This window comes from Cyclopterus lumpus, chromosome 14, assembly GCF_009769545.1.
Source record: "Cyclopterus lumpus isolate fCycLum1 chromosome 14, fCycLum1.pri, whole genome shotgun sequence".
NCBI classification, from domain to species: Eukaryota; Metazoa; Chordata; class Actinopteri; order Perciformes; family Cyclopteridae; genus Cyclopterus; species Cyclopterus lumpus.
In genome coordinates, this window is record NC_046979.1 from 11,806,889 (window position 1) to 11,831,592 (window position 24,704).

General features: G+C 41.8%; 4 protein-coding genes across 6 annotated transcripts; 2 read left to right on the plus strand and 2 right to left on the minus strand.

Moving 5' to 3' along the window:
- Positions 1-3,981: 3,981 nt before the first annotated feature.
- Positions 3,982-8,801, minus strand: mis18a (MIS18 kinetochore protein A). The gene is made up of 5 exons (XM_034549865.1): positions 8,460-8,801; positions 8,187-8,253; positions 7,377-7,499; positions 6,837-6,939; positions 3,982-4,798 (listed from the first exon to the last, which is right to left on the minus strand). Exons 1-5 carry the CDS (start codon positions 8,689-8,691, stop codon positions 4,718-4,720), a joined length of 606 nt encoding a protein of 201 aa, XP_034405756.1. The 5' UTR covers positions 8,692-8,801; the 3' UTR covers positions 3,982-4,717.
- Positions 8,802-9,410: 609 nt separating this feature from the next.
- On the plus strand, positions 9,411-12,482 carry haus1 (HAUS augmin-like complex, subunit 1). The gene is made up of 9 exons (XM_034549864.1): positions 9,411-9,766; positions 9,861-10,035; positions 10,464-10,599; positions 10,714-10,848; positions 11,040-11,163; positions 11,774-11,839; positions 11,950-12,021; positions 12,236-12,283; positions 12,364-12,482. The coding sequence occupies exons 1-9, from the start codon at positions 9,746-9,748 to the stop codon at positions 12,406-12,408; spliced, it is 822 nt and encodes a 273-aa protein (XP_034405755.1). The 5' UTR covers positions 9,411-9,745; the 3' UTR covers positions 12,409-12,482.
- A 1,919-nt stretch (positions 12,483-14,401) lies between these two features.
- Positions 14,402-20,942, plus strand: eva1c (eva-1 homolog C (C. elegans)). Of its 2 annotated transcripts, none has more exons than XM_034549860.1 (8): positions 14,402-14,978; positions 16,173-16,372; positions 16,600-16,723; positions 16,933-17,085; positions 18,104-18,247; positions 18,894-18,962; positions 19,042-19,149; positions 19,236-20,942. In XM_034549860.1, exons 1-8 carry the CDS (start codon positions 14,864-14,866, stop codon positions 19,601-19,603), a joined length of 1,281 nt encoding a protein of 426 aa, XP_034405751.1. In that variant the 5' UTR covers positions 14,402-14,863; the 3' UTR covers positions 19,604-20,942. The 2 variants fall into 2 exon arrangements, with proteins under 2 accessions (XP_034405751.1, XP_034405750.1); XM_034549859.1 differs by having other exon boundaries at positions 14,444-14,978; positions 18,897-18,962.
- cfap298 (cilia and flagella associated protein 298) lies at positions 20,839-23,571 on the minus strand. Of its 2 annotated transcripts, none has more exons than XM_034549863.1 (8): positions 23,488-23,571; positions 22,830-22,984; positions 22,342-22,509; positions 22,188-22,255; positions 21,937-22,095; positions 21,602-21,733; positions 21,400-21,495; positions 20,839-21,324 (listed from the first exon to the last, which is right to left on the minus strand). In XM_034549863.1, exons 2-8 carry the CDS (start codon positions 22,966-22,968, stop codon positions 21,214-21,216), a joined length of 873 nt encoding a protein of 290 aa, XP_034405754.1. In that variant the 5' UTR covers positions 22,969-22,984; positions 23,488-23,571; the 3' UTR covers positions 20,839-21,213. The 2 variants fall into 2 exon arrangements, with proteins under 2 accessions (XP_034405754.1, XP_034405753.1); XM_034549862.1 differs by having other exon boundaries at positions 23,431-23,550.
- Positions 23,572-24,704: the final 1,133 nt, after the last annotated feature.

Consider the following 24,704-nt stretch of genomic DNA (forward strand, 5'->3'; position numbering starts at 1 on the left):
CTGCAGACTTTAATCTACTCAGCTGTGGCCCCTCATAAACCTCTTTGGGGGACATTGGCCTGACGAGACAAAGAAGGGGGATCACCAAAGCTCTGAGACAAACACCCACAAGCACAGGACGACATAAACAGGGCTCTCCGATTAAACCAGCGTGGCTAAGCTGATAAAAGCCAAGGGGCAAGAGTGGCTCAAAAAATGCATTAGAAGCGGAGCCTTTTGTTTATCAAAAACAGGCAGACAGCTCGTCAAAATCCCCGGGCGGTCCGCAGAGACAAACCATGAATACACGCTTAACAACAGCGCTGAGCGAAAGGATGGTGTACACCACATGTACAGGTCATACCTGTAGTGTTCAGTGCTGCGCTGGTGAAACCTGTAGTAGGTGTGTGTACACACACACACACACACACACACACACACACACAATATTAACTGACACAATGGAGCTCCCCCAGAAAGTCCTTCTATAGATGATTATGTTTTTAGGAACATATCTGTGCAGCGAAGGATGCCGACTGGGAATACTAGACTTATTTTACCGCTATGGAACAGATAATATATTAACAATTTTTTAAGTTAATAATTTGTATTCTTTTTTTCTCTTCTTTTTCAAAAAGAAGATTTGCTGCTTTTATCTCATTGATATCAATGTGAATCTTAGGTATGGATTTTGGACAAAAAAATAATTTCAGTTAAGTCTCTCTGTAAAATAGTGATTGAAAATGTAACAAACATATGATGAAAATAAAAAGTCTTTTGGAGTATTCTGATTGCAGAGGAAAGTTGTTTATCAACATTTAAACTCATGAAGTCTTAATGGAAGAAATCCAAACTGATGAGATGAAGACAAAACATTTTTTATACCTTGACAGATTATTTCTACAGTAATCTGTTAGTAAACAGGTCAAATTACAATGACGAGTCTGTGATAAACAACCCTCCCCCCACCCCCCTCGTCACAGCAGGGGTGGGCAATAAGTTGATCTTTTTAATCATAAACATATTAGGGGAATATTAATATTGTGAATCCCAACTAATATGTTTTCGAAAACAATAGAAAGCAGTTTGTATATCAGATTTCTCGAGGGATTAGTTCAGAAATATTTGGGGGTTCGCCGGATGAAAACGCATGATATATGATTTCCTGTGCGGGCAGAACATATTTTGATACATCAGTATTGAAGGTCTCATGCTGTTATATGTGTCCCGATATGTGTGTCAAGTCAAACATGTTGACAAACTTTGGGTTGTGACTGAAACAAGAGCATACTTGTGCCACACCCTGGAGAAGTGTTTTAATATTCAAATTACTTTTAATGCCAAACTGAACCACTTACTTTGTACAGCAACTTTATTTCTGCCAATCTGTTCAGGATTAGATCCTGATGACACTAATCCTGTTTTCAGCCTGCTCCTCGTCACATATGTATTATATGTACACACACACACACACGTGCTCACACCAGGGTGTCACTGGCAACAGGGCAAGCCTTTGTGTCTGAGGAAAACAGACGATGAACCTGCTACGCACGCACGCACACATACACATACACACACACACACACACACACACACAGACACACACACACACAAGCATCCTGGTCCAGCTCTCACACATGCAGTGGACGAGGAGAGAGTGAGACCTCCTGGCAGACGCAGGCGTACACAAAGACGTGCGGGGGAAACAAACAAGCAGATGTTTCTAATGAAGTCGTAGGCTTTGAGCACTCGGGAGGGGATTTGGGTTACTCCAACAGACCAGAGATTTGACGCTTTCGCCCTTGAGGTGCTGTTGGTAAAACAAAACTGGGATAAGTGTCCCAGATGCTCTTGACACCAAGATCATCCTGCAGCCACTGATTCCTGAGATTACATTTGGAAATGCAACCTCCCAGTTGAAAGGGTTTACTAATTGACCTGGCGTCTAGTCTGTGCAACACAAAGACCAAGATGAGACCGGACCGTCTTAATGACTTTAACTCTAAAGAGAAGAATTTGGTGAAGCATATGTCAGGCAACCAGCCATGTGAGGAAAAGCAGTGGCGATCAACAAAGTCAAAAGTTCAGTTGACACAGGTTATTTAAAAAGAAAACATTAAATCAAGTTGTTTTTTGCTGTAATATTGTCAAACTTATAAGGAGGATTAAACATGTGTACTAGGTGCCATATGATGATGTAAGCAAAAGTAATATTTGAAATAACCAGTATTGCAATTTGACATATAATAAAGCACAGCTATAGTGAGACTGTGGGATCGCAAGATGAGCAACTTGTGGGGTGTGGTTCTTTTGTCAGGGGAAAAACAAATCATATGATGGGAGGGCAGACCATTGCAATTCAATGAAAGAATCAAGCAATGCTTAAAATTGTCATTATTGAAAGGATTTTCCATCTTCTAATTGACTAAACCTCAGACACATAAACCTATTGATGTACCTCATGCCAGAAAAAAAATCTATTTCCTCGTTGCTCACTTCATAACAGCACCAAAAGAATGGAACTGAATTTAAGTCTCTTAAACCCCTAAAACAGAAACAGTTTCCCCTCTCACAACGTAATCCTTTTCATTTCATGGAATAAAAACAAACACATTTTGTATGTTGGCAGGTGCCACTCCTTGAGATATTCTTTCTCTCAAAAACAAGATCAGAAATCCAATCAAAGAGCGGAGCTCAGCCAATAGGATCTCAGTGTCTGTGGCAACAGCAGCATCAGTTCGAGCAGCCATTGGTCTGGTGTTTCACACAGGGGCAGCTGTAATTGGCTGATAGTGTGTCGAGGCTTCATTGCCTCCATGGCAACATTGCTTCCTTATTGCTTGGGGAAGGTGAAAAGGAGGGAAAGAGGGGAGGCGACTTTCACTCAGACGCTACCTCTGCATTATTCATCCTTTGTCCCCGAGTGCATGTAGGATGTGTGTCAGTGTACTATCTGATGCATGTGTGTGTGTGTGCTTCTACGTTGGCCTTCGTTTGGGGGGGTAATGATTGGTTGGGACTTAAGGGGTGAACAGGGTGAAACCAGTGCAATAATTGCACTCAGCAGTGCAATGCATCCAGCAACACCATGTCTATTTATAAAACAGCTATATGAGTTAAGAGGCCACTCAGTGAGCCATTCACTGACTACAAGCCTCTCTATGCTTTATCGCTCTCAATGGAGCAAACAAACAAACAAACAAACACGGCAATTCTCCAACAAAGACTCCGTTACACGGCGTAACAGCACACATCTGGACAGTCCACTGGCTGGCCGGCTTGCATCATCCACTCATCCTGCAAAGAGGACTGGACCCACCACCAGGAACAACAAAAACCACGCCGGCTTGTTTGTTGTTGTTTTGACTTGGAGGGGAGAATTAGAGGGAGAGGGAGGGAGAAATATGGGCATGGGTGGGGTTAGCAGGGAGAAAAACATCACACAGAGATTAGGGCGTGTGGGGGGGGGGGGGGTTCTGTACAGGGCTCCTCCCCCTGTGTGTGTCTGAGCATGAGCGGGGGATAACGTCTGTTGACAGGCATGGCGGCCCGCGAGCTGGCTGGCTGTTCCACTGGCAGTGAACACGATGACGAGATGGCAACAGGCACTCAGCATAGCACGTGCTCTCAGTTGCCATCGCAACCTGCCCTTGGATACAGCGTGCTGGTTGGCCGTTTCTAGCGGTTGTTGTTCTGCGAGGCTGATGAAACCTCGTGGGTGAGGGAGGGCAAGCAGTACAGCATGGAGCTGCTTTCCCGCCTCGGTAGAAAGTGTTGCTGGGCACATTATAGGTCAGTAGGTAAACATAATCACCACCCTCCCCAAACACAAAGACCTTAAACTGGCTGTTTAACTCTTGAATCCAAGAAATACTTCTAATTAAGAGACAAAGCAAGATAAGCCGCTGATCCCCACAATCTCACAGCACAGCAAGTCAAAGAAAAAGAAGCATTTAAAAGGATTATCCTAGTTATCTTATTTGGTTTAATTATATATTGTCATCATTTTTGAAGACTTTATTACACAAACATTAAGAGAACTTCACAACTATTAAACAAAACAAATGTAATGAGTCAATGTAACAAGAAATTCAGGAATGCAAATAAACATCCATTTGTGAGAAAATGTTGACAATATTTATAAAAAAAGACAGAAAGGTCTTTAGTGAGAAAAAAAAAAAGCCAATAACATGCCTGACTCGGATGCAGCCAGTATTAAAAGAGCATGTTTTTCATTACTATTGATCAAATGTTGTTCACAACAAGCCAATGAAAATAATATATCAGCAATCCTTTAAGGCTTCATGCTCGAGGAAGAGAACAAAGAAAAAGTGTGTGTGGCCTTGAGTGGCCAGATCAATACAGCATTGTGCTGAGTGTGCAGTCTGCCTGATGAAATCCTGCACAAATAAACATTCTGCTTGCAGCGTACATTCGCTCTGCACCGAGACACAGAGAAGATGGTGCCGTGAGCCACAGGAGCACAACTGACAACATGATTGATTACATTTGCAGGCAGTCTTTGTTTCACCATCGGTAATCAGGACAGAGCGGACGGAAGCTCTGTGTGTGTGTGTGTGTGTGAGCACAAGGTGAGGCTAGGACAAAATGTATTACTGAGGGACTGTGGTTGAGATGAAACTTAGAGGAGGAAGCTTTAATGTAAAAGGTAAGGGGCGAGGAGTCCCATTCAGCACATGGACAGAGCACCCACTCAGACAAGTTGTCGTCATCATTGTCATTCCACATCGCATCCCTCCGGAAGGCCAGCGTCGATCTCTTCCAGCCTCTGAGCCATGGACATGACCAGCATTTTCATCTGGGATGGATGGGGTTCAGGCAGAAGAGATGGGGAAGGTTTTAAAGAAGCGCAGGGGTTTGGGATGTGAAGATGAACAGCAAAGGTAGAATGGCAAAAATGAGTAAAGAGTGAAGATGGAATAGGTGGATATGAAGGAGTCAGGACGGGGAAGAAATGAAGGAGGAAATGGACAGGTGGGAAATGAAGGCAACAGCAGGAAGCAGTAAGGAAGAAAGAGGGGTGGCGTAAAGATAAATGGGGAAAGTGAGGAAGAATGACGAAACCCAAAGGGGAAAAGGTGTGTGTGTGTGTGTGTGTGTGGGGGGGGGGGGGGGGGGGGAACAGGTCAGTGAGTTTACAAGATGAAACACCCAAACAAGTGTCTACGAGACAGACAGACAGAATACATTAACGATGGCGGCGGGGCGTCATGAGCACCTTCATCACTTACAGTATAGCAGAGGACATACTGACATGTTTATCCTGATGATATCTGAGTTGTAAATATGTAACTACATCGCACTTATAGCTGAAACTTAACATTTTGCCGAGAATATTGACTGCTGGCAAAAAAGTCAAAATACAATGTTGATGAAATGATATTAAAGTAGAACTTGTCAGTGAAAAAGCCAGAATGATTAATGCTGACAGACATGATTTTAGCCTTTCTAATCTGGTTACAATGTGCCAATGGCTAATGATAAATAATGTCTTTAAAACCGCCTAAATTTAATACAATCAGCGAGTAACCATCATTTGATTAATCTTCAGCCTACTTACATCGCGATAAAACCCAGTCGATGACAAGGTGGATTTAAGTGGTAACCTAAATATCAAAAGAATGAGCCCAGCCTGTTTATACCATACGACGCACCCCTGTTGTACATGGTACAGAAACATGACTACTTCAGTGACATGGGTTTCTTTTTACGAGATTAACTAAACATTTTGAAATGTATTTGTTTTGGAGGTGAACAAAAGGGGAACCGAAGAGAAAAGATAATTATACATTGAAACTAGGAGTCACACACAGTGAAATGACATGGTACTTGGTGTGTGCTAATACACAGACTGTATGTCTCCACTAGGACTAAAAAGCACATAAAATGCTCTTTTTTTCCTTTCTCATTTATAATCATTATTGTGTCATAGTTTACATCTCATAACACAATTGATCACTTGTCATGCACAGCAAATTCCGAGGCCATTGTAGAGTAAACTAAATACCACGCATACATCCAGCTATCGTGCCAAAGACACTTCATGATCAAAACATGTTTTTCTTCTAACGAAGATTCCTCAACATGCTTCCCATCACATCTATTGTCCTTGGTCCAAGAGTGTGTGAGGGATAGCAGGTACTGCTGCGCACTATCGCCACCTACTGGCCTGTCTGAGGCGTGTGGATATTTTTTAGACAAAGGATCATTACGAGGAACTTAAGGACCTGCGACACTATTCCAAGGAAAAAAGTACCTGATAGATTTTCGTAGTGAGAATAATACATAATAATACAAATGTGACAAAACAGAAAGAGATTTAAACGTTGAAACATACAGAAAATTATGAACAGAAATGGCTTTGGATGTTTTGACTGAAACTTACTAATAATATATTTTATTTTAATTTGTATCTCAACTGCTATGAATAATATATCACATTGCAAAGAAAGACATGGTGAGATGAGGTAATGTCTGCCCATCACAGGAGTGTGGGCTTCCCAGAACTGAGCTGATGTCATCATGAGTGCAACCTGTGCATTGATGCACAATGAGAGGGAGCGGCTTTAAATAAATGTCTGAAGGACAATGCAACACAGAACAGTGATTCATACCTGGCAATGTGCAGGTCAGATCTGTACGTTTAAAATGTTTTCTTTTTTACACAACAAAAATATTTTTAAGGACTAAACTTACCTGTGTTGGGAGAAATTGTCATGGTTACACATTGCAATGCGCTTTAGAGCAGACATTTTGCTCCGTGGATGAAATGTTTGATCTCATAATGATACAAAAACAGAGAAAAAAGACAAAGAAAAGCAGCAGCAGTAATTTACCTCTGTCAGCTGTTGTTCAACCATGCCTCTGTACTCCAGTGTGACTGGCTGCTCTTTGGAGCCCTCTGCTGCCAACATCTGGCTTGCAGAGCCAAGCACATAGCTGAAAAAGATATTCAGTGTACTGTTAGGGGTGCTAAATACAGGTACAAGAGGGATACGTACCATTAACATCTGTTTAACTAATTCAATTCCATACAATTGTACAACAATAAACACTACCTGTGTAAAGTTGATCACATTCAGTTTTTATCGAAGCCATATTGTCTGGGATGGTATTGGATTGCTAGTTTTAAGTTTTAAGTTTCAAGTGCGCACACACCCACACGTTTCAAGACAAAACAGATACTCGAGTTTCTACACAGAAAATAAGGCGTCAACTTCAGATCATGTACATCTTGTGAAATAACTTGGTGTGCAACATTTTGCACAGCCCAGTCATGTTTTGATTAAAACACTTTCTTCAGAAAGTGATCAAAATCTCATTATACAAATGTAAACTGGTGTGTATCCTACTAATATTCTAAGCCCTAAACATACCTGTCAATGTCTGCTACGTTGAAACAGAAAGTAAATCTTTTGTGGTCGAGGTTCTTAGGCGTTGATGCATAAACCATTCCAAGCACAGAGCGGCAGCCGCAACAGAATAGATCCACGACCAGGCTGCGGAGGGGAAAGAAACAGTGGAACAGATTTAATCTAACAAGTATTTATATACAGTATAACATTACAAAACATCAGTAGGTTGTCAATGTATTTAATAAAACAATACATTAGACAAGTACAAATGTTTGGTAACAGTGATGGGTATGTTCTATCATCCTCTTAAAAGGTCCGCCTACACTTCAGCACGGAGGTGTACCTTCAGATAATTGTAATTTAAGCAAATGATCAATGCTGTTGTTTTTTCTGGGAAGTCAACTAATTTAATGGCTGGGAAACAAAATCAACAAAATGTAATGTTATCTTTTGGTTATCTGAAGCCCCAATGTATGAGACAGGACCAATTTTATTCCACTCCAGTTATGCGTCAGCTTAAGTCACTAGTTACTTGGCAGATTGAGATGTCACATACAAACCATATATCGTAAATGGGACCTTTCTATACTACACTGTAAAGTGATGTTTACAACGTTAAGCCAATAATACAATATACAATAGTATGCATTCTGATCCCACTGCAGAATGAGCATTTTTTCACACTTAAAAGTACATTTAAAACGGTAAGATTTGGAATGCATAGCTTTTAAATAGAATATAGTATTTTTATAATGGTGTACTGTGTGAAGTAAAAATGATGTGAAATTATCTAAATACTTCATTCAATAACGCTAGACAGCACATTCTTACCAGAGAGATCGTTTACTCGCTTCATGAAGGCGAGTGTCTTCTCCAACCACGACGTTGTCAGTGACCCCTAAGACCAAAACATCACACACCTGTCAGCGGCTTTAGGCAGCATTGTATTTACGAGACAACGAGGCGTACATTCCCATCTACAACTCCATTTGAATGCATCACTCTTAGCCAGGTGACTTTCAAGTTAACACTAGTCGTTTATTAAAGGGATAAATACAATCATTAGCGTTAGCACAAACAATGTGCTAAGCTAACGCGACTTACGCTTCAATCGTATTTGGTTTTGTCCGTCTTCACTTCCATCCCACGACATTGAATCCCCGACAGGCAGCTTGCACTTCCCGCAGATGAAGACCACAGGTCCGTCGTCCCCGTCCTCGTCCTCCTCTGCTTGGCCAAACAACTTTTCTTCGACGGCAGTCGAGTCTATACTAAACTCAAACGTGTCGTTAACAACTTTAGATCGGTGTTTTAACAAATGTTCTCTCGCCGCCATTTTTTTTACTAGTTTTGCCAGGTTTCTCGCAAAAAGCTGTTTTGAATTCAAGCGGGTGGTTGGTGGTTTGAAGTGGAGATCCCTGAGGTACTCAGACAACGCGAGATGAGTCGGTGTGTGTACTTCCGCCTTCGTCTGTTAAAGAAAACGAGAGAACCCCGTTGCTTCTTAATTTAAAGTGTGGCTTAATGTTGTTGTTTTGAGAAATGAGAATTGACGTACATGTATGCGACTACATGCACTTACATATTGTGTTTGTATTAATTACATTTCAATGTTTTCATATATATTTATAAGAACAGTCTCGGGTTTGCCGTAAAGGCATGCGTAAACAACAACGGTATTTCCAAGAATGTAAGGTAACATGGGGTGAGTAATTGATATACAAATAGTTATGGGTTATCCCTTGTAAACCGCATTTTCTAATGTAAACCTATAGCCATCTTTCTGTGGCCATCTCAAGTCATACGTTTTGGTTTCACACCTACGTCTTAAGAACCATATACAAACGTTCAGAAACATAGAATATGAGTATGTATTATATTATATAATATCAACATAATATGATATATAATTAATCAAAATTAATATAATATACAGTTTTCTTTCTCTGCTGTGCCAAATACAATATTCATTATACGTTTCTCATAAGTGTGCGCGTGGGAAAAGTGTCTTTCAAGGGAACGGAGGTGAACGATCTTGATATAATCTTTTTCTTTGGGAGCCAAGAGGGAACGTGACCCGGAAAAGGAGAGCTTTATCTTGCATTTGCGTAGTTCTTCATCTTGTTTTCCTTTAGTTCCTCAATTCGTTAACGTTACCAATGTACGACTATTTTTTTAATTAAATAAAAAAACGAAAATAGTTGTCAACTAAAAGTAGCTTCAACATTTGCTCCTGCGTCTTGTTGGCCAGTGACCCGGAAGTTATTAAATTCATTTTCGGTAGCGCGAAAACCAGAGTTAAAAGTTTTCGTTTTTTTTTTAGGGCTGTTGCTATCCCTCCACGTGTAAAGAAGCTAGTCGTTGTGGTCTTTGTCACATTTGTATTCACAATGTGCGAGAAGATGAAGAATGTAATGCTCGGTATTTTTGATAACGACATATTAGGTGAATGCAGTGATTGCCGTTGGCCGTTTGTTTACCCTCCTGTTTCATGTGACTCATCAGGTGAACAGCTGGCTCAGCACAGTGTACGGCGATCAGCCAGTGCCACACTTTGAGGTCAACACAAGGACGGTGGACATCCTGTACCAGCTGGCACAGTCCAGTGAAGCCCGGTGCAGCGACACAGCTCTTCTCACAGAAGACCTCAAACAGAAAGCATCCGAGTATCAGACCGAGGGTGAGTGACTGACATCATTTCTTAAAGTGATGACGGTGCTCACTGAAGTGATTGCTGGGTTCTGAGCACACAGTGACATCGCTGCAATGAAATATGATGGGGAAAGACTCAGGTTTAATCAGACCGGTTGGAAACAAGCCACAGTGTATTCCTTTATTACACAACCTGCAAGATGTTAGTGGGATCCTTTTGTGTTTCTTGTCCTTTGGACTTCTTTTCAGCAATGTTGCCACCGTGATCTCAGCAATTATTGTCTTGAATACACATGTTATTATAAGAAGAGATGAAGGCCAAAACGACAGAAATCTTAGTTGGCAGGTTCTGCGTCATGCTGTGTGCAGTTTTGTCAAGTGTAGCACAGTCCATTGATTCACACCACAAAGTCTTGCAGCCTTTTCTCAGAACCCAACTGTGTTTCCTCGGTCTAGGTGCTCATTACCGCGATGTTCTCCTACAAGGCTTCGGTCTGTCCTGTGCAAGCTTGTCAAAGCCCGCTGATGACTATTTGTCTGCTTTAGTGGACACGGCCATGGTGCTTGGAGTCCGAGACACATCGCTGAGCAGGTACACTGACGTTGCACTGTTGCTGTCTATTTGCTAGACTGTGGTTTCCTTGGTGAAAGATATGAAAAATGACCATTGACAGGTTTCACAGTTGGATTTGTTCGTCTTGTCTAGCTTTATGCTGGCTGTGAACAACCTCACGGACACACTGCTGGAAGAAGAGAAGTCAAACAGGAGACTTGAGAGGGAACTCAGGGCCTTAAGAAGCCGACTTGGTGCTACTCTGGTGATGCGGAGCAACTTGCAAGAGTAAGAACATGGATGCAGACGATGATGACTTTGGTATCATGAAATTGTGCCATTGTTATAGTAAATACAAACCCACAGCCCTGGGCTATGCAGTACTGTGTGTGTGTAGGCACATCCAGTTACAACAGACAAACTATTTTTCCGCTGCACACTGTGCTTTATCTGTAACCGGTGTTCTTATTCGTCTTCAGGGACATCAACAAAACTGTCAAATCACAGTCAGTGGAGAGCGCTAAAGCGGAGGAGAGAATGCTCAACATGGATTTTGTTATGGCAAAGGCAAAAGAACTCAGCAGCAGGCGGGAGAGGGCAGAGGTACGTAGTAATGGTATACCTGTATCTGTCTTAGCTGCATAGTGCATTGAGGGGCTGGTACATGGTACAATATACTTCTATTGAAAATGATATGGCGGAAAATGCCCAGATATTGAAGAGTTTTATATATCGCACTGTTTCGTTCCCAAGGGTTCATGTCTCAGTGGGAGCGTTTGCTCTCTGTAAGAAAATAAAGAACAATTGTACTAATGATAACTTGCTATGCAGTCTGAAGAGGCAATAATGAATCGTCTCGTCAGCTAACAGTTTGAGAAAATGCCTATCAACACAAACGGCATAACAACTAATGGCATAACAATAGTTCATTAGAAGGGTGAAAGATAGAAAGGATGAGTAGAGTCTTCTAGAAAACCATCTGCCAATATCTAGCAGTGGGGAAGGAGACAGACTTTAGGGTGTGCCTGATAATATGCCACTTTTATTTAGTTAAGAAAGACAGACTGTAGTTTGACCCGGGTTTGAGCACCGAGTTGATGCTGCGTACAGGTCCAACAGTTAACGCCCTTGGTATCATTGTCAGGAGGAACCAGATCTTCTATTATTTCATGTTCCTGGTCGGGTGTTTTATTCTCTACTATCAATCCTTCAGGCTCAACTTGTATCCCGGAACATGGACAAATCTATCACCCACCAGGCTATTGTGGAGCTCTCTGAGGTAATTTCTGCTGTTACTCACGAGACACAATCGAGCCCCATGGTAATGAAAATGTAACACTTTTATGCTTTCAGGGTTTGAAATGCGTCATCTTATTCTTCTCTCTGTAGGAAGTAACCGCTCTGAAACAAGAAATAATCCCTATGAAGAAGAAACTGGAGCCTTACATGGACTTAAGCCCAGTAAGTTTATCCAACAACCAACCGTGCTTACACATTATCCTAGATATGTTTATGATGGCGTTGTTTTGAGGAATTCAATTTGTGGTTATGTTCGTAGATTTCACTACCGGTAAATTAAATCAACTTGACAAAAGTGGGTGAATCACATTTGGGTCTCTTTGACTTGACAATATGTTTTTGTTGTTGTTGTCTTTTACCTTCTAAACCACAACAGAGCCCATCTCTTGCTCGAGTAAAAATAGAAGAAGCCAAAAGAGAATTGGTGAGTATCTTTAGAGTTTATTCAATGATGGATGAGATGTGGTTGCTTACTGTTTATTTTGAATGTTTCCTTAATTACAGGCTGCACTTGGTTCTCAACTTGAGATGAATATGGATTTCAAGTGAAGATGCTTGTAATGTACATTTTGAGCTGTACATTTCTGTGTTTGAAAAGATAATAAAGTAATATGTCTGGTTGACTCTTGGTAATGTGTTGCAGCAGCCAACTAAAGACTGTCTAACTGTAATATTAGTTCAAGGTGTTGAAGTCAAAATGTTTCTTTGACAATCTGCTCTTTGAATCATTTTAATGCAGTTTCAACAATTGTGTTCCTCTCAAATAAATCAAAGGGTCTCATTTTTTAGCAATTTAGCAACCTCCCTCGACAGGAAACGTGTGTTCCACCACGGAGGATTCTTTTGAAAGATTGTGCCATAAAAGAAGACTTACAATATTTGGATATATATGAACAATTCAAGTCACAGTCGAGACAAAAAATGTAAATTGTGATCTTTCTTTCCTTTGCTGGGCCCGATTCAGTTTATCTCACCATCTTCCTGTTTTTTACAAAACATCATCAACACTAATCAAATGTTTAGTCTTTAGTTAGTCTTTAGTCAAATTAAGGGGTTGTGTTTTTTAGACATGTCACGTGTCATTTTTTATTTTATCAAAGTTTGTCATCAGATGTAATAATACAGATGTAATAATAATTACCCATCGATCTGGCCGATTTGAATTGCTGCGGTTTGTTGGAAATATTTTTGTCTGTGTGGCAACTTTGGAAGAATATTTTGAAAAGTAATAAACACTGCATTTCCATGAACTCTAATAACAGTACATATTATACTCGTATGTAAGTTCTACCTTATTCGTAGGTGTAAAGACAGTTGAGATTTTCATTAACTGAAATTGTAGATTGCTAATGTGAGACAGCCTCACGATGGGACACAAATTACATTGTTTTAGTCATTCTTATTTCTATACATAAGACATAAGACTACACCTATCTGCATATTTCAGAACTTATTTCACAATAGCTCAAATATGAATAATGTTATGATGGTTTACTTTTTTTTACAATTTAACTTTCCTTGTTGGACCTACATGTCTGGATCTTGTCTTCAAAACAAAATGCAGGAAACATTTTGAGTTTGACAACAAAATTCCACAGGCTTTGGAGGGATAACCGCACATAAAAGGGGGTTTGGAGCCACTCCCACGGTGCCTAAAGCTAAAATACAGAGCGTGTAACCAACTAGGGGGCCTGTTGAACAGTTTGTATGCACAATATCACCTCTGGGTTCCTCCCACTGCCAGTCTTCCCCCGGAGGAGCCGAGCGTGGAGACCCCAACGTCTGTCAGCTTGACTGTTGTTTGGGTCTGCAGTGTGACACACAGATCGACCGGTTACCATGGAGGAGGTCATGGATGTGGGCCGGGGAGAAATTTACCCAGTAGGCCCCCTGCTTCATTCAAAGGCACCATGGCTTGGGCATCAACAGTTTATGAAAAGAAACAGACTTATAATATTCTACAGGAGTCAAAGGGGACACACACAGACTCTCACTGGCACCATCTTTGACTGCCCTCACCTACTAATTAGAGGATTGCTCTCTTGAACAGAAGATGTGCTTCCTGTTTATACTAACATTGATTCTACAATATTGATTTTGCGTGGGAATGTTATCACACTTTCTGGCAAATATTGTCCATATATAAAGTGGGTTAAGAAGAAAAATCAAATTCAAACGCTGAATACATTTTGAGTTATATTTGTGATTATTTGCATGCGTTAAAATCACACAAATGACATAAATAAATAGACATTAAATAGACAAGACAAACGCAACCAACGGGCTTATTGATAACCTCTATCAAACAAATTATGTTGAGTTTATGTGATAAAAATAAACATTCAAATGTGCGCCTGTCAGTTCATAGCAGAAAGACAAGTTTACTTATCTTTCTGCTTTCATTCAGTGATGTTTCTCCTGTTCCTTTCTTTGCATTTTGCCATAATCCAAAAGGTAAACATGTGCCTCATGGAGGGGGGAAATAAAAGCTCCTGCCAGTGCGTCATACCATAGAGTGCGTTGCCCCTTTTCCTTTTGAAATAGTTGTATCTGCCACGCCCACACCATGATTCCCACGCAGCTGTTACTGTAAGTCGCGTTCAGTTTCCACATTCATCTATTCACAAATCTGCGGTGTTTACAGTAGGAGAGGCTCATTTGCGCTCTCGGATTGTTGACAGTAATTTGCCTTCATAGACGCGTCGGGTTGATTCACCGCCTCTTGTCACTTTTCCACCAACTTGTTGCGCAGCTGCTATTTCTAACCAGCTCTGGTCCGCTGCTGCAGAGAGCTGCTCGCCAGCACGCGCGCGCTGGTTGCCTCATCGGGGATATTTGCTGGGAAGGAAAACAGATGGATGAAGCTGTGGCTGTCTCCAGGCCCTCTACTTCCACACGTTACGTTTTATTGCGCAGACTATAAGAACATTTATTTATTTTTTATGAAGTTCTGCAGCCTCCAGTGACATTTCCAGTGCGTTTAATATGAACTCAGAGACAGGGGATGCGAGTCATGAGCTGGACGCGACCTTTCCACGGACTGGACTTTAGCCACAGCCTCTTCTACCTCACTTTACTCCTGTGGACCAGACGCATGAGTGGACTGGCTGACTTTTCAAGTAAGAGGATGATGATGATGATGATGATGATGATGCCTTTTTTTCCATAGTGCCAGTCTTTGAAAATGGGGTAATTTAAAATATAGAGTGAGTCCTTTCCATATATGTAAAATAATGTCAACATCTCAAGATAAGGGACTTTGAATCAGAGTAACTTAAGTGCATCAACACACCATCCTACAAACGTGGATCATATGAGGCTGAATGCCAGTTGGTGGAGTTTGCCTCCCAGGAAAGAGATCTGGCAGTCAGCACTTTGATGGGTTGCTTTTCAAAGCAACATGAGACTAAAGATCTCAAAGGAGGCCGAACTAACCAATCCGAAACCCACATGCATTGGAATGAAAAAACAACAACAACAACCTTAAAGGCATGGTTGGTAATCTTGAGTACACTGGTATTATACAAATAAAAAATCATCCAATTGAAAAACCCAGCCCAGTGCTAAATCTAGCAAGAAAGTCACCAGGTTGACACTTCAACAAACGACGGGCTTATTACAGGCTTGGAACAGCCACATTTTAATTTTTGCCAGAGCATTTGACTCATTGATTGATCGCAGGATGTAATACGTTTCAACAAAAATATACAAATGTTTTTTGCCCCATTAAACTAACTATAGTTTTGTCCATGGTAAGTTGCCTTAAAGTTAAAATCCTTTTCAATAAAGTGTTTTAGTCATTGTTGGTATATACCTGATTTAGTGTGTCCCCTGCAAGCGCACACATCCTGTGATTGTTTGTCCTTCATATGATTAAGTGAATTTAAAGTACTCCAGTGATTTTGTATTGCACTTCCATAAAGTTTGAGGGCTCACAAGAGACAGATTAAATACATCAATGGTGAAAATGGCTTGACTTTGAGTCTTTGCTCTGGGCCAACAACAATGTTGGATTCTACATTTATAATGTAACTCAATAGCATCTTTCAAACCGTACACCCTTACAATTTGTGATGCTTTCTGAAAATCTTTTTAATTCTAGCGCCCAAGCTGAGATAATCCTGATGATATCGTATGGTTATGTTTTATTCTTTAGAAAACTCCCCCCAGAGCCACAGAGTACATTAAACCACTGTTTCCACAGGCTGAGAAATAAATTGAACTTCATGTGTAATATCTTCTGGGTGTCCCTTTCAAATCATGCGTACGTTTCCATGCACATTCCAGTCCAACCAGTGCCTTTTGTGTGACAGACTACCTGTCCAGGATCATCACCAGTCATTCTGCTCAGGCGTGTGACGGAGAGCCTCTGCGACTCCACTGTCCACGTCACTCCTCCATCTCCATCCAGGCCGCCTTCTACGGGAGCGGCGCTGCGCGGCTGTGCGGATCAGACCGGGACCCTCCACTCAGGGCCCTCAACCACAGCTGCTCAGCTTTTACTGCTCTACAGGTGCATTTTACAGTCTGGGATATACAGCACTTTTCACTCTCACTGGGTCACTTGTATATTGGTGGGTGTTCACCAGTGTTAGCTGATTTATTGGAGAAGTGAACCCATATATGCTTTAGTTTTGTGGGGAACACACCACACCATTGCATCTGATTTCCTCTGTGAATTGTACATTTAAAATCCTGTGCAGTGCTAAATGCTGACTGTTCATAGTATTTGTTATGCAGAAGCTGCTGTCGGAGTGTCAGAGCCAAAGAGATTGCCAGCTGCCTGTCAACCACCTACTGTTTGGGCAGGACCCCTGTCCTGGCACCGCCAAATACCTCCACGTGGACTACAAGTGTAAACCAAGTGTGTCCCTACTTTTTGGATTATTATTGTGTTATACCCTCCTGATCAACTCCCTTTCAGACTCTCATGCATGCTCTGGTGCATGAGCATGAAATGGCTCCACTGCTATGCACAAAATTCCCTCCCCTAACCCCAATCATAACCCCTCAGTTCCCCGCAGCAATCATCCCCTTCACCTCTTGATCCTAATAGTTTTTCCCCTCACTCAGCTGAACACAAAAGGCATGTGGTGTGTGAGGGGGAGACGATGATCCTGCGCTGCAAGCCCCCCAAGGTTCTGAACATCTATGCAGCTGTCTATGGGAGAAGTCTGGGCCAGCCGTACACCTGCCCCTCACACCTGACAAGACCACCCCCATTCGGTGAGTCAACGGGATATTCAGTAATCTCATAGATTATTCACCTGACAAGTCAAACAATTAAGCCAAATTACACTTCTTTACATTGTGAAAGAGGAGCGTTTTAGCATGCTCAAAAGGTAATCAGCTGTAAGTAATACGTTTCACTACTCTTGACAGTTTAAACAGGCAATCTGTCACATTTGAATATAATTTGATACATTTTTACATTAATTTTAAAACCGTATAATTACTATAAACAAGCAAAACCATCACTATTTTAATAAGCAGCATAATAGTTTCTTGTTTCGATAATGGTACATTGAGTCAGGTTATGCAGGAGTGCATGGCTCGGCAGACATATTACTTGCCATTGTAGGAAAATCACAGGTGTTACTAATAATAATGGCTCCGATACGTTCAAGTGCCTCCGTAAACCGTAACAGAGTGACAGTGAGCCAACATGCACAATACCAGGACCCTGACAGTAGCTATTTAAGGATTTCAGCTGTCTTTCATTTGATCATTTACAACTGTACTTTACCGACATGCCAAGTTGTCTTCTGTTAAAAAGACCTATGTCAAACAGTTCACTAAAATTTGCATTACAATGTGGCTTTAATTAAAGAGAAACTAAAGCAGAAAACTATACAGAAGGCTTTTCACTGCAGATATTTTGACATGCCACAGCAGGAAAAGCACAGGTGGAACTAATAACATCAATAATGTCTGCATTCCTTTCGGGTGTGTGCCTGCCATCGTTAATGTCACCAAGTACACCTGTGCACAGTGACATTAGTCAAAGTCTGCTGGGAAAAAAAGGTTTTATATATATTTATTTGCTTTTCTGGCGGGGGGATAAATACCAGGCTGCTACAAACAGTGATTCCATATGTAAACTACAACCAAACGTTTCAATACATTGAATCATTGGTTCGGCTAATGCAGCTGAAGTACATGCCAGTGAGATTTGTCCCAAAGTTGATTCGGTGTTTCCTTTTCAATGCCTGCTCTCTGAGTCTCTCTTTGCCGTTCCCTACAGAGTGTCTGAATCACGAGGCTGTACACTCGGTGTCCAAGTCCTGCTACAGCAAACAGAAGTGTGCTGTTGCTGTCAGCAACCAGACCTTTAGAGACCCCTGCTTTCCAGGAACCAGGAAGTACCTCAGTGTGGTCTATTCTTGTGGTAGGACTCTTTCTGCTTCCTCATTCCCAAGATTCTACTACCAGCCTGTTGATAAGTTAGAGGCTTCACATCAGGAACATGCTTTCGTGATATTATTCTAAACACAGCTCACGTAATGTCTGTTTTTGTTTTTGCCTTAATCATTATGTATCAATGATTAAGGCAAAAACAATAATTTTGTGGATTCTTATCTGCTGATCTCAGCCATCAGCTGTTGTTATCATATCACACCCAACAACACAGTAGCGGGAAATACTAGACCGCAAGCTTTGCGAGTTGAGGCTAGCATCCTGGTAAACTTCCTGCGATTGACACAGATGCCAGTCAGGTCACGCACCAACATTGTTCATGCATCACAGTGTGGAGATTTCACTTTAGCCTGGTTGACAGAATTATTCTGACTGCCTCTCTTGACTCCACCCTTCTACCAGGTTAACACACATTGTGTTAACCTGGTAGAACGGTTATCAGCACAACCGGACAGAATCCAACCATAATTTCACTCCATTGTGGGCCCAGTTTTTGCAGAAGTTTGGGTGTGGGAGGTTATACTGATGAATGGTCTACTCTAGATTCACCAGGACACAGAATCTGTATGAATCTGTCCACATCAATATAAATGATGTCCTTTCCATCTTCCTTCCAGTAGTACCACAGTCCTTACTAAGAGACATATTCAGCTCCACTTCCGCTCCTACTGTGGACACAGAAAAAGGTAACGGCGCCAAGCCATCTGTCACAATTCTAGGTTTTCTGTGCCATTTTATCTGACAACATGATTCTGGTTTTTACAGCAGCTCCTCGTGCAGATCTGGAACAGTCTTTCCCCAAAGGCTCAAGAAGGCCTTCCAATTCAGGAACCATGATGAGCAGCTCTCTCCTGACCTATGCCTACATCAAAGGTGAACATTTCTCACATGCCCGCATGCAGTCATGAATGCGCATCGGAACCACGTTTATACATCTCCTTCCATTATTTCCTACACAGAGCATCCAGAAATGGCAGCGCTGCTGTTCACCTCCAGCGTGTGTGTTGGTCTAATGCTCACACTGCTGGCTGTATCAGTCCGAGTGACCTGCAGAGGGCGCCAGCCCGGAGATGACAGGCTCACACCTGCCTCTCGTAGCCAGGCTGTCAACTGCCAGGAGGAGGACTGTGAGGAGGATGACGAGGAGGATGACGAAGAGGGAACAGAAAGCTCTTTAATCTCAGCCGCCGAAAGGAAGGAGATATACGGCTGGGAGGAAGTGACTTATGTGAGCGAGGCAGCAGAGCGGGCGGAGAGGATTGAGCGCAGGGAGATGATCATGCAGGAGATATGGATGAATGCCTATCTGAATGGCAGCTCATGTTAAACTGTGACCCATGTATGCTGTTCAGTACCTTCAGGATGTCTTCAGGATTCTCTGCAGCAGCTCCCGGCCTTTTATTATAAGCAAAACAAGAAACCTTTTCTTCTTCGTCTTCTTCTCTTTTCTTTTTTTTTTTACATTGTAAAGCAACGTCAGAGCTCAGTTTATGAAGAATGCAATGTTTGGATAAAACTGCAGTACTAGCCATTTTTAAAGGATCAACAGGGTTTAATACTGTATAATGGGTGGTCACATACATTCTGTAATTGTCTAAATGTTGTATTTATTCACATCCACCACTAAATGAAGCCAGGAATTGAACTGCCGATGTTCCGATTAGTAGACCCTTTTCTATACCTCTTGAGCCACAGCCGCCACAGGATTTTGAGTTGGAAGCTCAGTTTTAACTCAAGCAAACCATTCCCACAGGTAGGAGAAATTATACAAACACAGCTAGAGAGAGACAGACAAGAAAAGAGGCTGAATCTGGACTCAGAGCCTGGATCAAGGTGTGGTTTTCTTATGTAGAGGTTTGATCACAGCATCCAGGTAAATCGGTGTATTCAAGACATTTTGTTTCAACATCTCAAGACACTAAAACTAGAGTGTAGTCTAAGAAGTGTTATCTTTCCTAACAAACATAGGCACATTACAATGTTTTCCTAAAGTATAATTACATTAGTGTTCCCTAAAATTGTCAGCTGTTTATTCAGTAGGCCTAAGGTGTGTGTTCGAATCTCACCCACCAGAACTAATCACTGGCTCTTTAAAGAGCCATCTAAATTGAATGCAGAAAAAAGGTTTCATTATCTTTCAACCCAGCAGGATGTTTTTCTTTTTCTTCACTGTTCCTTGAAACCGGCCAGTACGCCCCTCCTCTCTGATTCACTGCATTGACTCCGTCAACAGTTCCACATCGTGGAATTAAACTCTCTCACTTTGAACTCTACAACTTGCTCAAGCCTGCTGGGACAAGAGCTGGAACGACCATCTGCTATGTTGCAACTTCCTGCCTCAGAGCAGCACAGACCTCACGGAGAGGTGTGTGTGTGTGTGTAAAAGTAACTGGACACAAAGAGAGGAAAGGTGTGGCATCCTTGTTCCTGCACCCTCACCGGTGTAATCCTGTGTTCCTGATGAATCACAACCTCTGAGCATTTTTTGATTGTCAACACATAATACAAAAATGTTTGACTATTGTCTATACACAGGATGTATTGGAAATTATTCTTTTACTCAAGATTACATTTCTTTTAATTCAGTTTGCACAGCTTCAATACAAATGTAACTTTTACAACAGGTTGAAAACATCTGGTAAAGAAATACAGGAATCAGATTTAAGTTAAAATACATCAGGTATATAATGACATTGGCCTCCATATGTCATACAATGTTTCCAGATGACTTCTTCACATTTCAGTGGAGTCGAAGAACATATTATTCTAGAAAGACACCCTCTGCAAGGCATTTGAACACATCTGCTGTGTATAATTTTCGCTGAAAGACCTTCAACAACAGCCATATTAAACAGATTTTAGGATTGTGATAATCAGGCCGCTTAGTCAGTTGCATATAGAGATGTAAAGGACCAGGTGGTATCGCCGTAGAGGTGTTTATCTCGGTCCCCATTTGATGTTGGTGAGGCCTTGAAACTGTTTTCTGAGGGCCTGTCTGTCCGTCCACTCTGAGTCCAGGTAGCTGTCATCGTCTGCCTCCTCCAGTTTCTGAAAATGTTACCAAGAGAAGGTTAGAAAGACACATTCAGTACAATCATGAACACGTTTTTTAATTTTCCTCACCTTGAGCTCCTCCTGCCTCCTGTACTGATGCATCATCATCTGTTTCTGCTGCTCTTCGGTGACCAGAGGCTCTCTTGCTGGCTGCCCTTGCCCTTTCTGAAGGGAACGGCAACACATGGATTACAGTTATTCTCAAAAACCAAGAAAAACACAAAACAACAAGTGCCTGCACTTCCTTCAGGTTGGCTGAAATGGCTCCCACCTTTTGGATTTTGACCACAAGCTTGGTCTTTTCATTTTTGCCAACGTAGTCCTGCAGTTTTTTCCCCCTCTGCATCTCTTTGGCAGCCCACCATAGCTGGCACTCGTCCTCTGTGATCACCTGCAGAGACGCCTGCGGTACAGACAGATGGAGCAGGCAGATGCACAAGAGTGGAGGGAGGAAAAGAGATTATTAAGGAGACCGTGAAGACAGAGTCACATCCAAATGTATCAAATAATAGTACTGAAGCCTTGTTGTTCACTGAAAACGTATTTCTTGTGGCCGCCAGTAAATAGCTGCTAGGCCACAGGTTGACCTGTTCCACAGCCCTTTACCTGTGTTCCTGAAAGGTCTTCCCGGTCCTCAAACTCCATCCTGATCGGGTCATGAGGAGGCAGCCCCATGGGGTACACAATCATGACTGCACCCCGTAGCGGATCCAGGGCTTCCTTTACCATCTCCATGGTGAAACAAACATTAGCTTGAACTTGTTTCTGAAAGATGATGAGAGAGACAGATTCAATAAAAAGTATGAACCCTTGCTGAACAAGTCTATCAAAAATGTTGTGTCGACACTAATACTCACTTTGGAGATCAGCGCCTTTGCCTCCTCAACGGTTCTCATCAACACCTCTTTCATCTTATCATTTGGAGCTGGTAGAAAGTAAAGAGACAGGTTGTATAAGTGCCTGTCTTCCTGACACCGGTGCATAGCCTCTAGTCACGAGTCATCGTCTCACAGTGTCCGTTTCTGCTCCCCAACTCATCCTTTCTGAGTACTGGCCCTCCGCTGGGCACACACTTGTCTTCCCATTCATCCTGAAGTTTCAGCTCCACAATCTGCTCCTCAGTCAGCCCCTGCATGTTGGGTGGTAGCGTGATGCCGTGGTCGGCCAGCTCTGAGATCTCTGAGGATACAGGAAACGTCGTTATAGCTTAACTCTGAAATGTAGTTGACACCTAAACAGAAAATCCAACAAAAGAAAACCAATATTGACAGTCACTTGTTTAAGAATAGAAACACATTCTGGCTACACCTTAATACGCGTAAATAATGAATGTAGCTCTCTTTTTTTGTCTTCTTTAAATCCATTAAACTAGGTTAGTGGTTTTCTTGCCAGCAAGCAGTTGCACCCGTTAAACTAGTAGCTACCAAGATGTCTACTGAAGTTTCTCATTGCTCCACCGTGTGTGATGTCACAGAAAACTCAGAGTGGGCCATGGTCACCTGCACATATTCTGTCCACCTTGAGTCTCCCGTTGTAAATGGCTGTAATTTGCTGGATCACCGTCTCCAGAGGCGACTCCACAGTGGTGTTGAAAAGAAACTGGCTCTCATCTCCACGCTTCACGTGCAGCTGCACCATCTCGCCGCCTGTTCACCTGTTCAAAGGACGTGTTCAGAAGATCAGGGAGAGTTCAATGCGACTCTGTTGTCCAATAAACACGCAAAAACACGAGGACTTGTTCGTGTAGACGCAGTGGGGATCGTTAGTAAACAGTGTAACCATAGCAACAGTCGCGCGCATGCGCTTCCCGGAAACACGGAGCTAGCTTTTAACTAGCTAGGTTAGCTAGCTAGTATTTAATTAAATTCAATTAATTTTGTATAGCCCAAAATCATAAATCACAAATTTGCCTCAAATGGCTTTACAATCTGTACGACATATCCTGTGTATGAGCTACAATATTAGTTAGTTAATTAGTTAACGCGAACTAGTTAACGTTAACAGTTAGTTAGCTAGCTGTTTAACGTTACATGCAATGGCTCAATCTATTAAAGGCTCCTTTCTCCACAGAGATGAACATATGACCACTTAACTAGCTACCTGTGGAGTGAGACGACAGGCACAAGGCGGAACATACGGTGTGGAGGCCGAACTCACAATGTGTTTACAACCGGTGACATGACTCTCGAAAGTAAAGATCCGCATGCTTTTTCCTGTAAACTATTGACGGCAGGTTAGAACAATCCAAGCACCACTACCGCCACCTGCAGGTTAATGATGGTAACACTGTGGCCAAGAGGGTGTTTGTAAAGTTGACACTTTTGATGATGTGGTACACTCCACAGGGATGGTGTGCCTTGCTCAAAGTCATTCCAGCAGAACAGATTAATCAGTTGAACCTGGGTCATGTTGTTTCGTACCAAATTCATCAACATTTCATAGGTTTAAAATGGCTCAACAAGCTATCTACTGTTTTAGATCCGCCCTGAAATGTGCAGGACCAAGTGGGACTTATGTGAATGTATACAGAGGATAGTGGCATTCTTTCTGAGGAAAGTATCATGGAGGATGACGTTTACTTTGAAGTTATTCTCCCTGATGGAAAGCTCATACTTCCGTCATGATTTTGGCAAAGAAGAATGGGAAATCGTAGGACGAATAATCACATTTTGCTGGCAAAAAGAGAAGTGACTTCCTGTAAAACCTACACCTGTACTTCTGGAGCAAGCTGTTCTGGGCTTTGTGGTGAGCGATCTTGTGGACTGGTTTTTCAAGTATGTGTCAGAGTCTGAGCAAGTGGTCTTTTAATCTTATCGTTCAGATTTTGAAGGTGTTGACCTAGAAGAATTGATGACAATCATGGATATTCACAACTGCCAGAGGCTTCCAACAGTTAGTCATGTACAGTATTAGTTTGACTACTCTTTAATCGTAAATATATTCAGTTTTGATTAAAAATGCAGCCATTTCTTGAAGAAGGGTTGTCAATTCATATTTTTGACCTCAGGAGACTTTTTTAACTTCCAAGTCGTGTCTTGGATAGCCCCAACAGACTTGCAATGGCCCAGAGAAGTATATTTGTTGTGGTGCATTAGTGGAACAGCATTGAGCAATAGTATCAGATTTTTCTGTTGGAAAAAATAATAAAATAATATGTAATGTGCTGCTGTGTACAGATCAGGTCAAATGTGAGCTTGAGTTTCATTTCATTACGGTTGTCTGTGGTCAACTTGAAATTCATCCAAAACAGTGAGTGAAAGTATTTGCTGGATTATTGGTGTTTTGGAGTATTGTATAAACATGTGCAGTGGTCATACCCCACACCCATATATTCTGCACTATATTCAGTCCGTTACTCTTGGCAAAACTAAAAA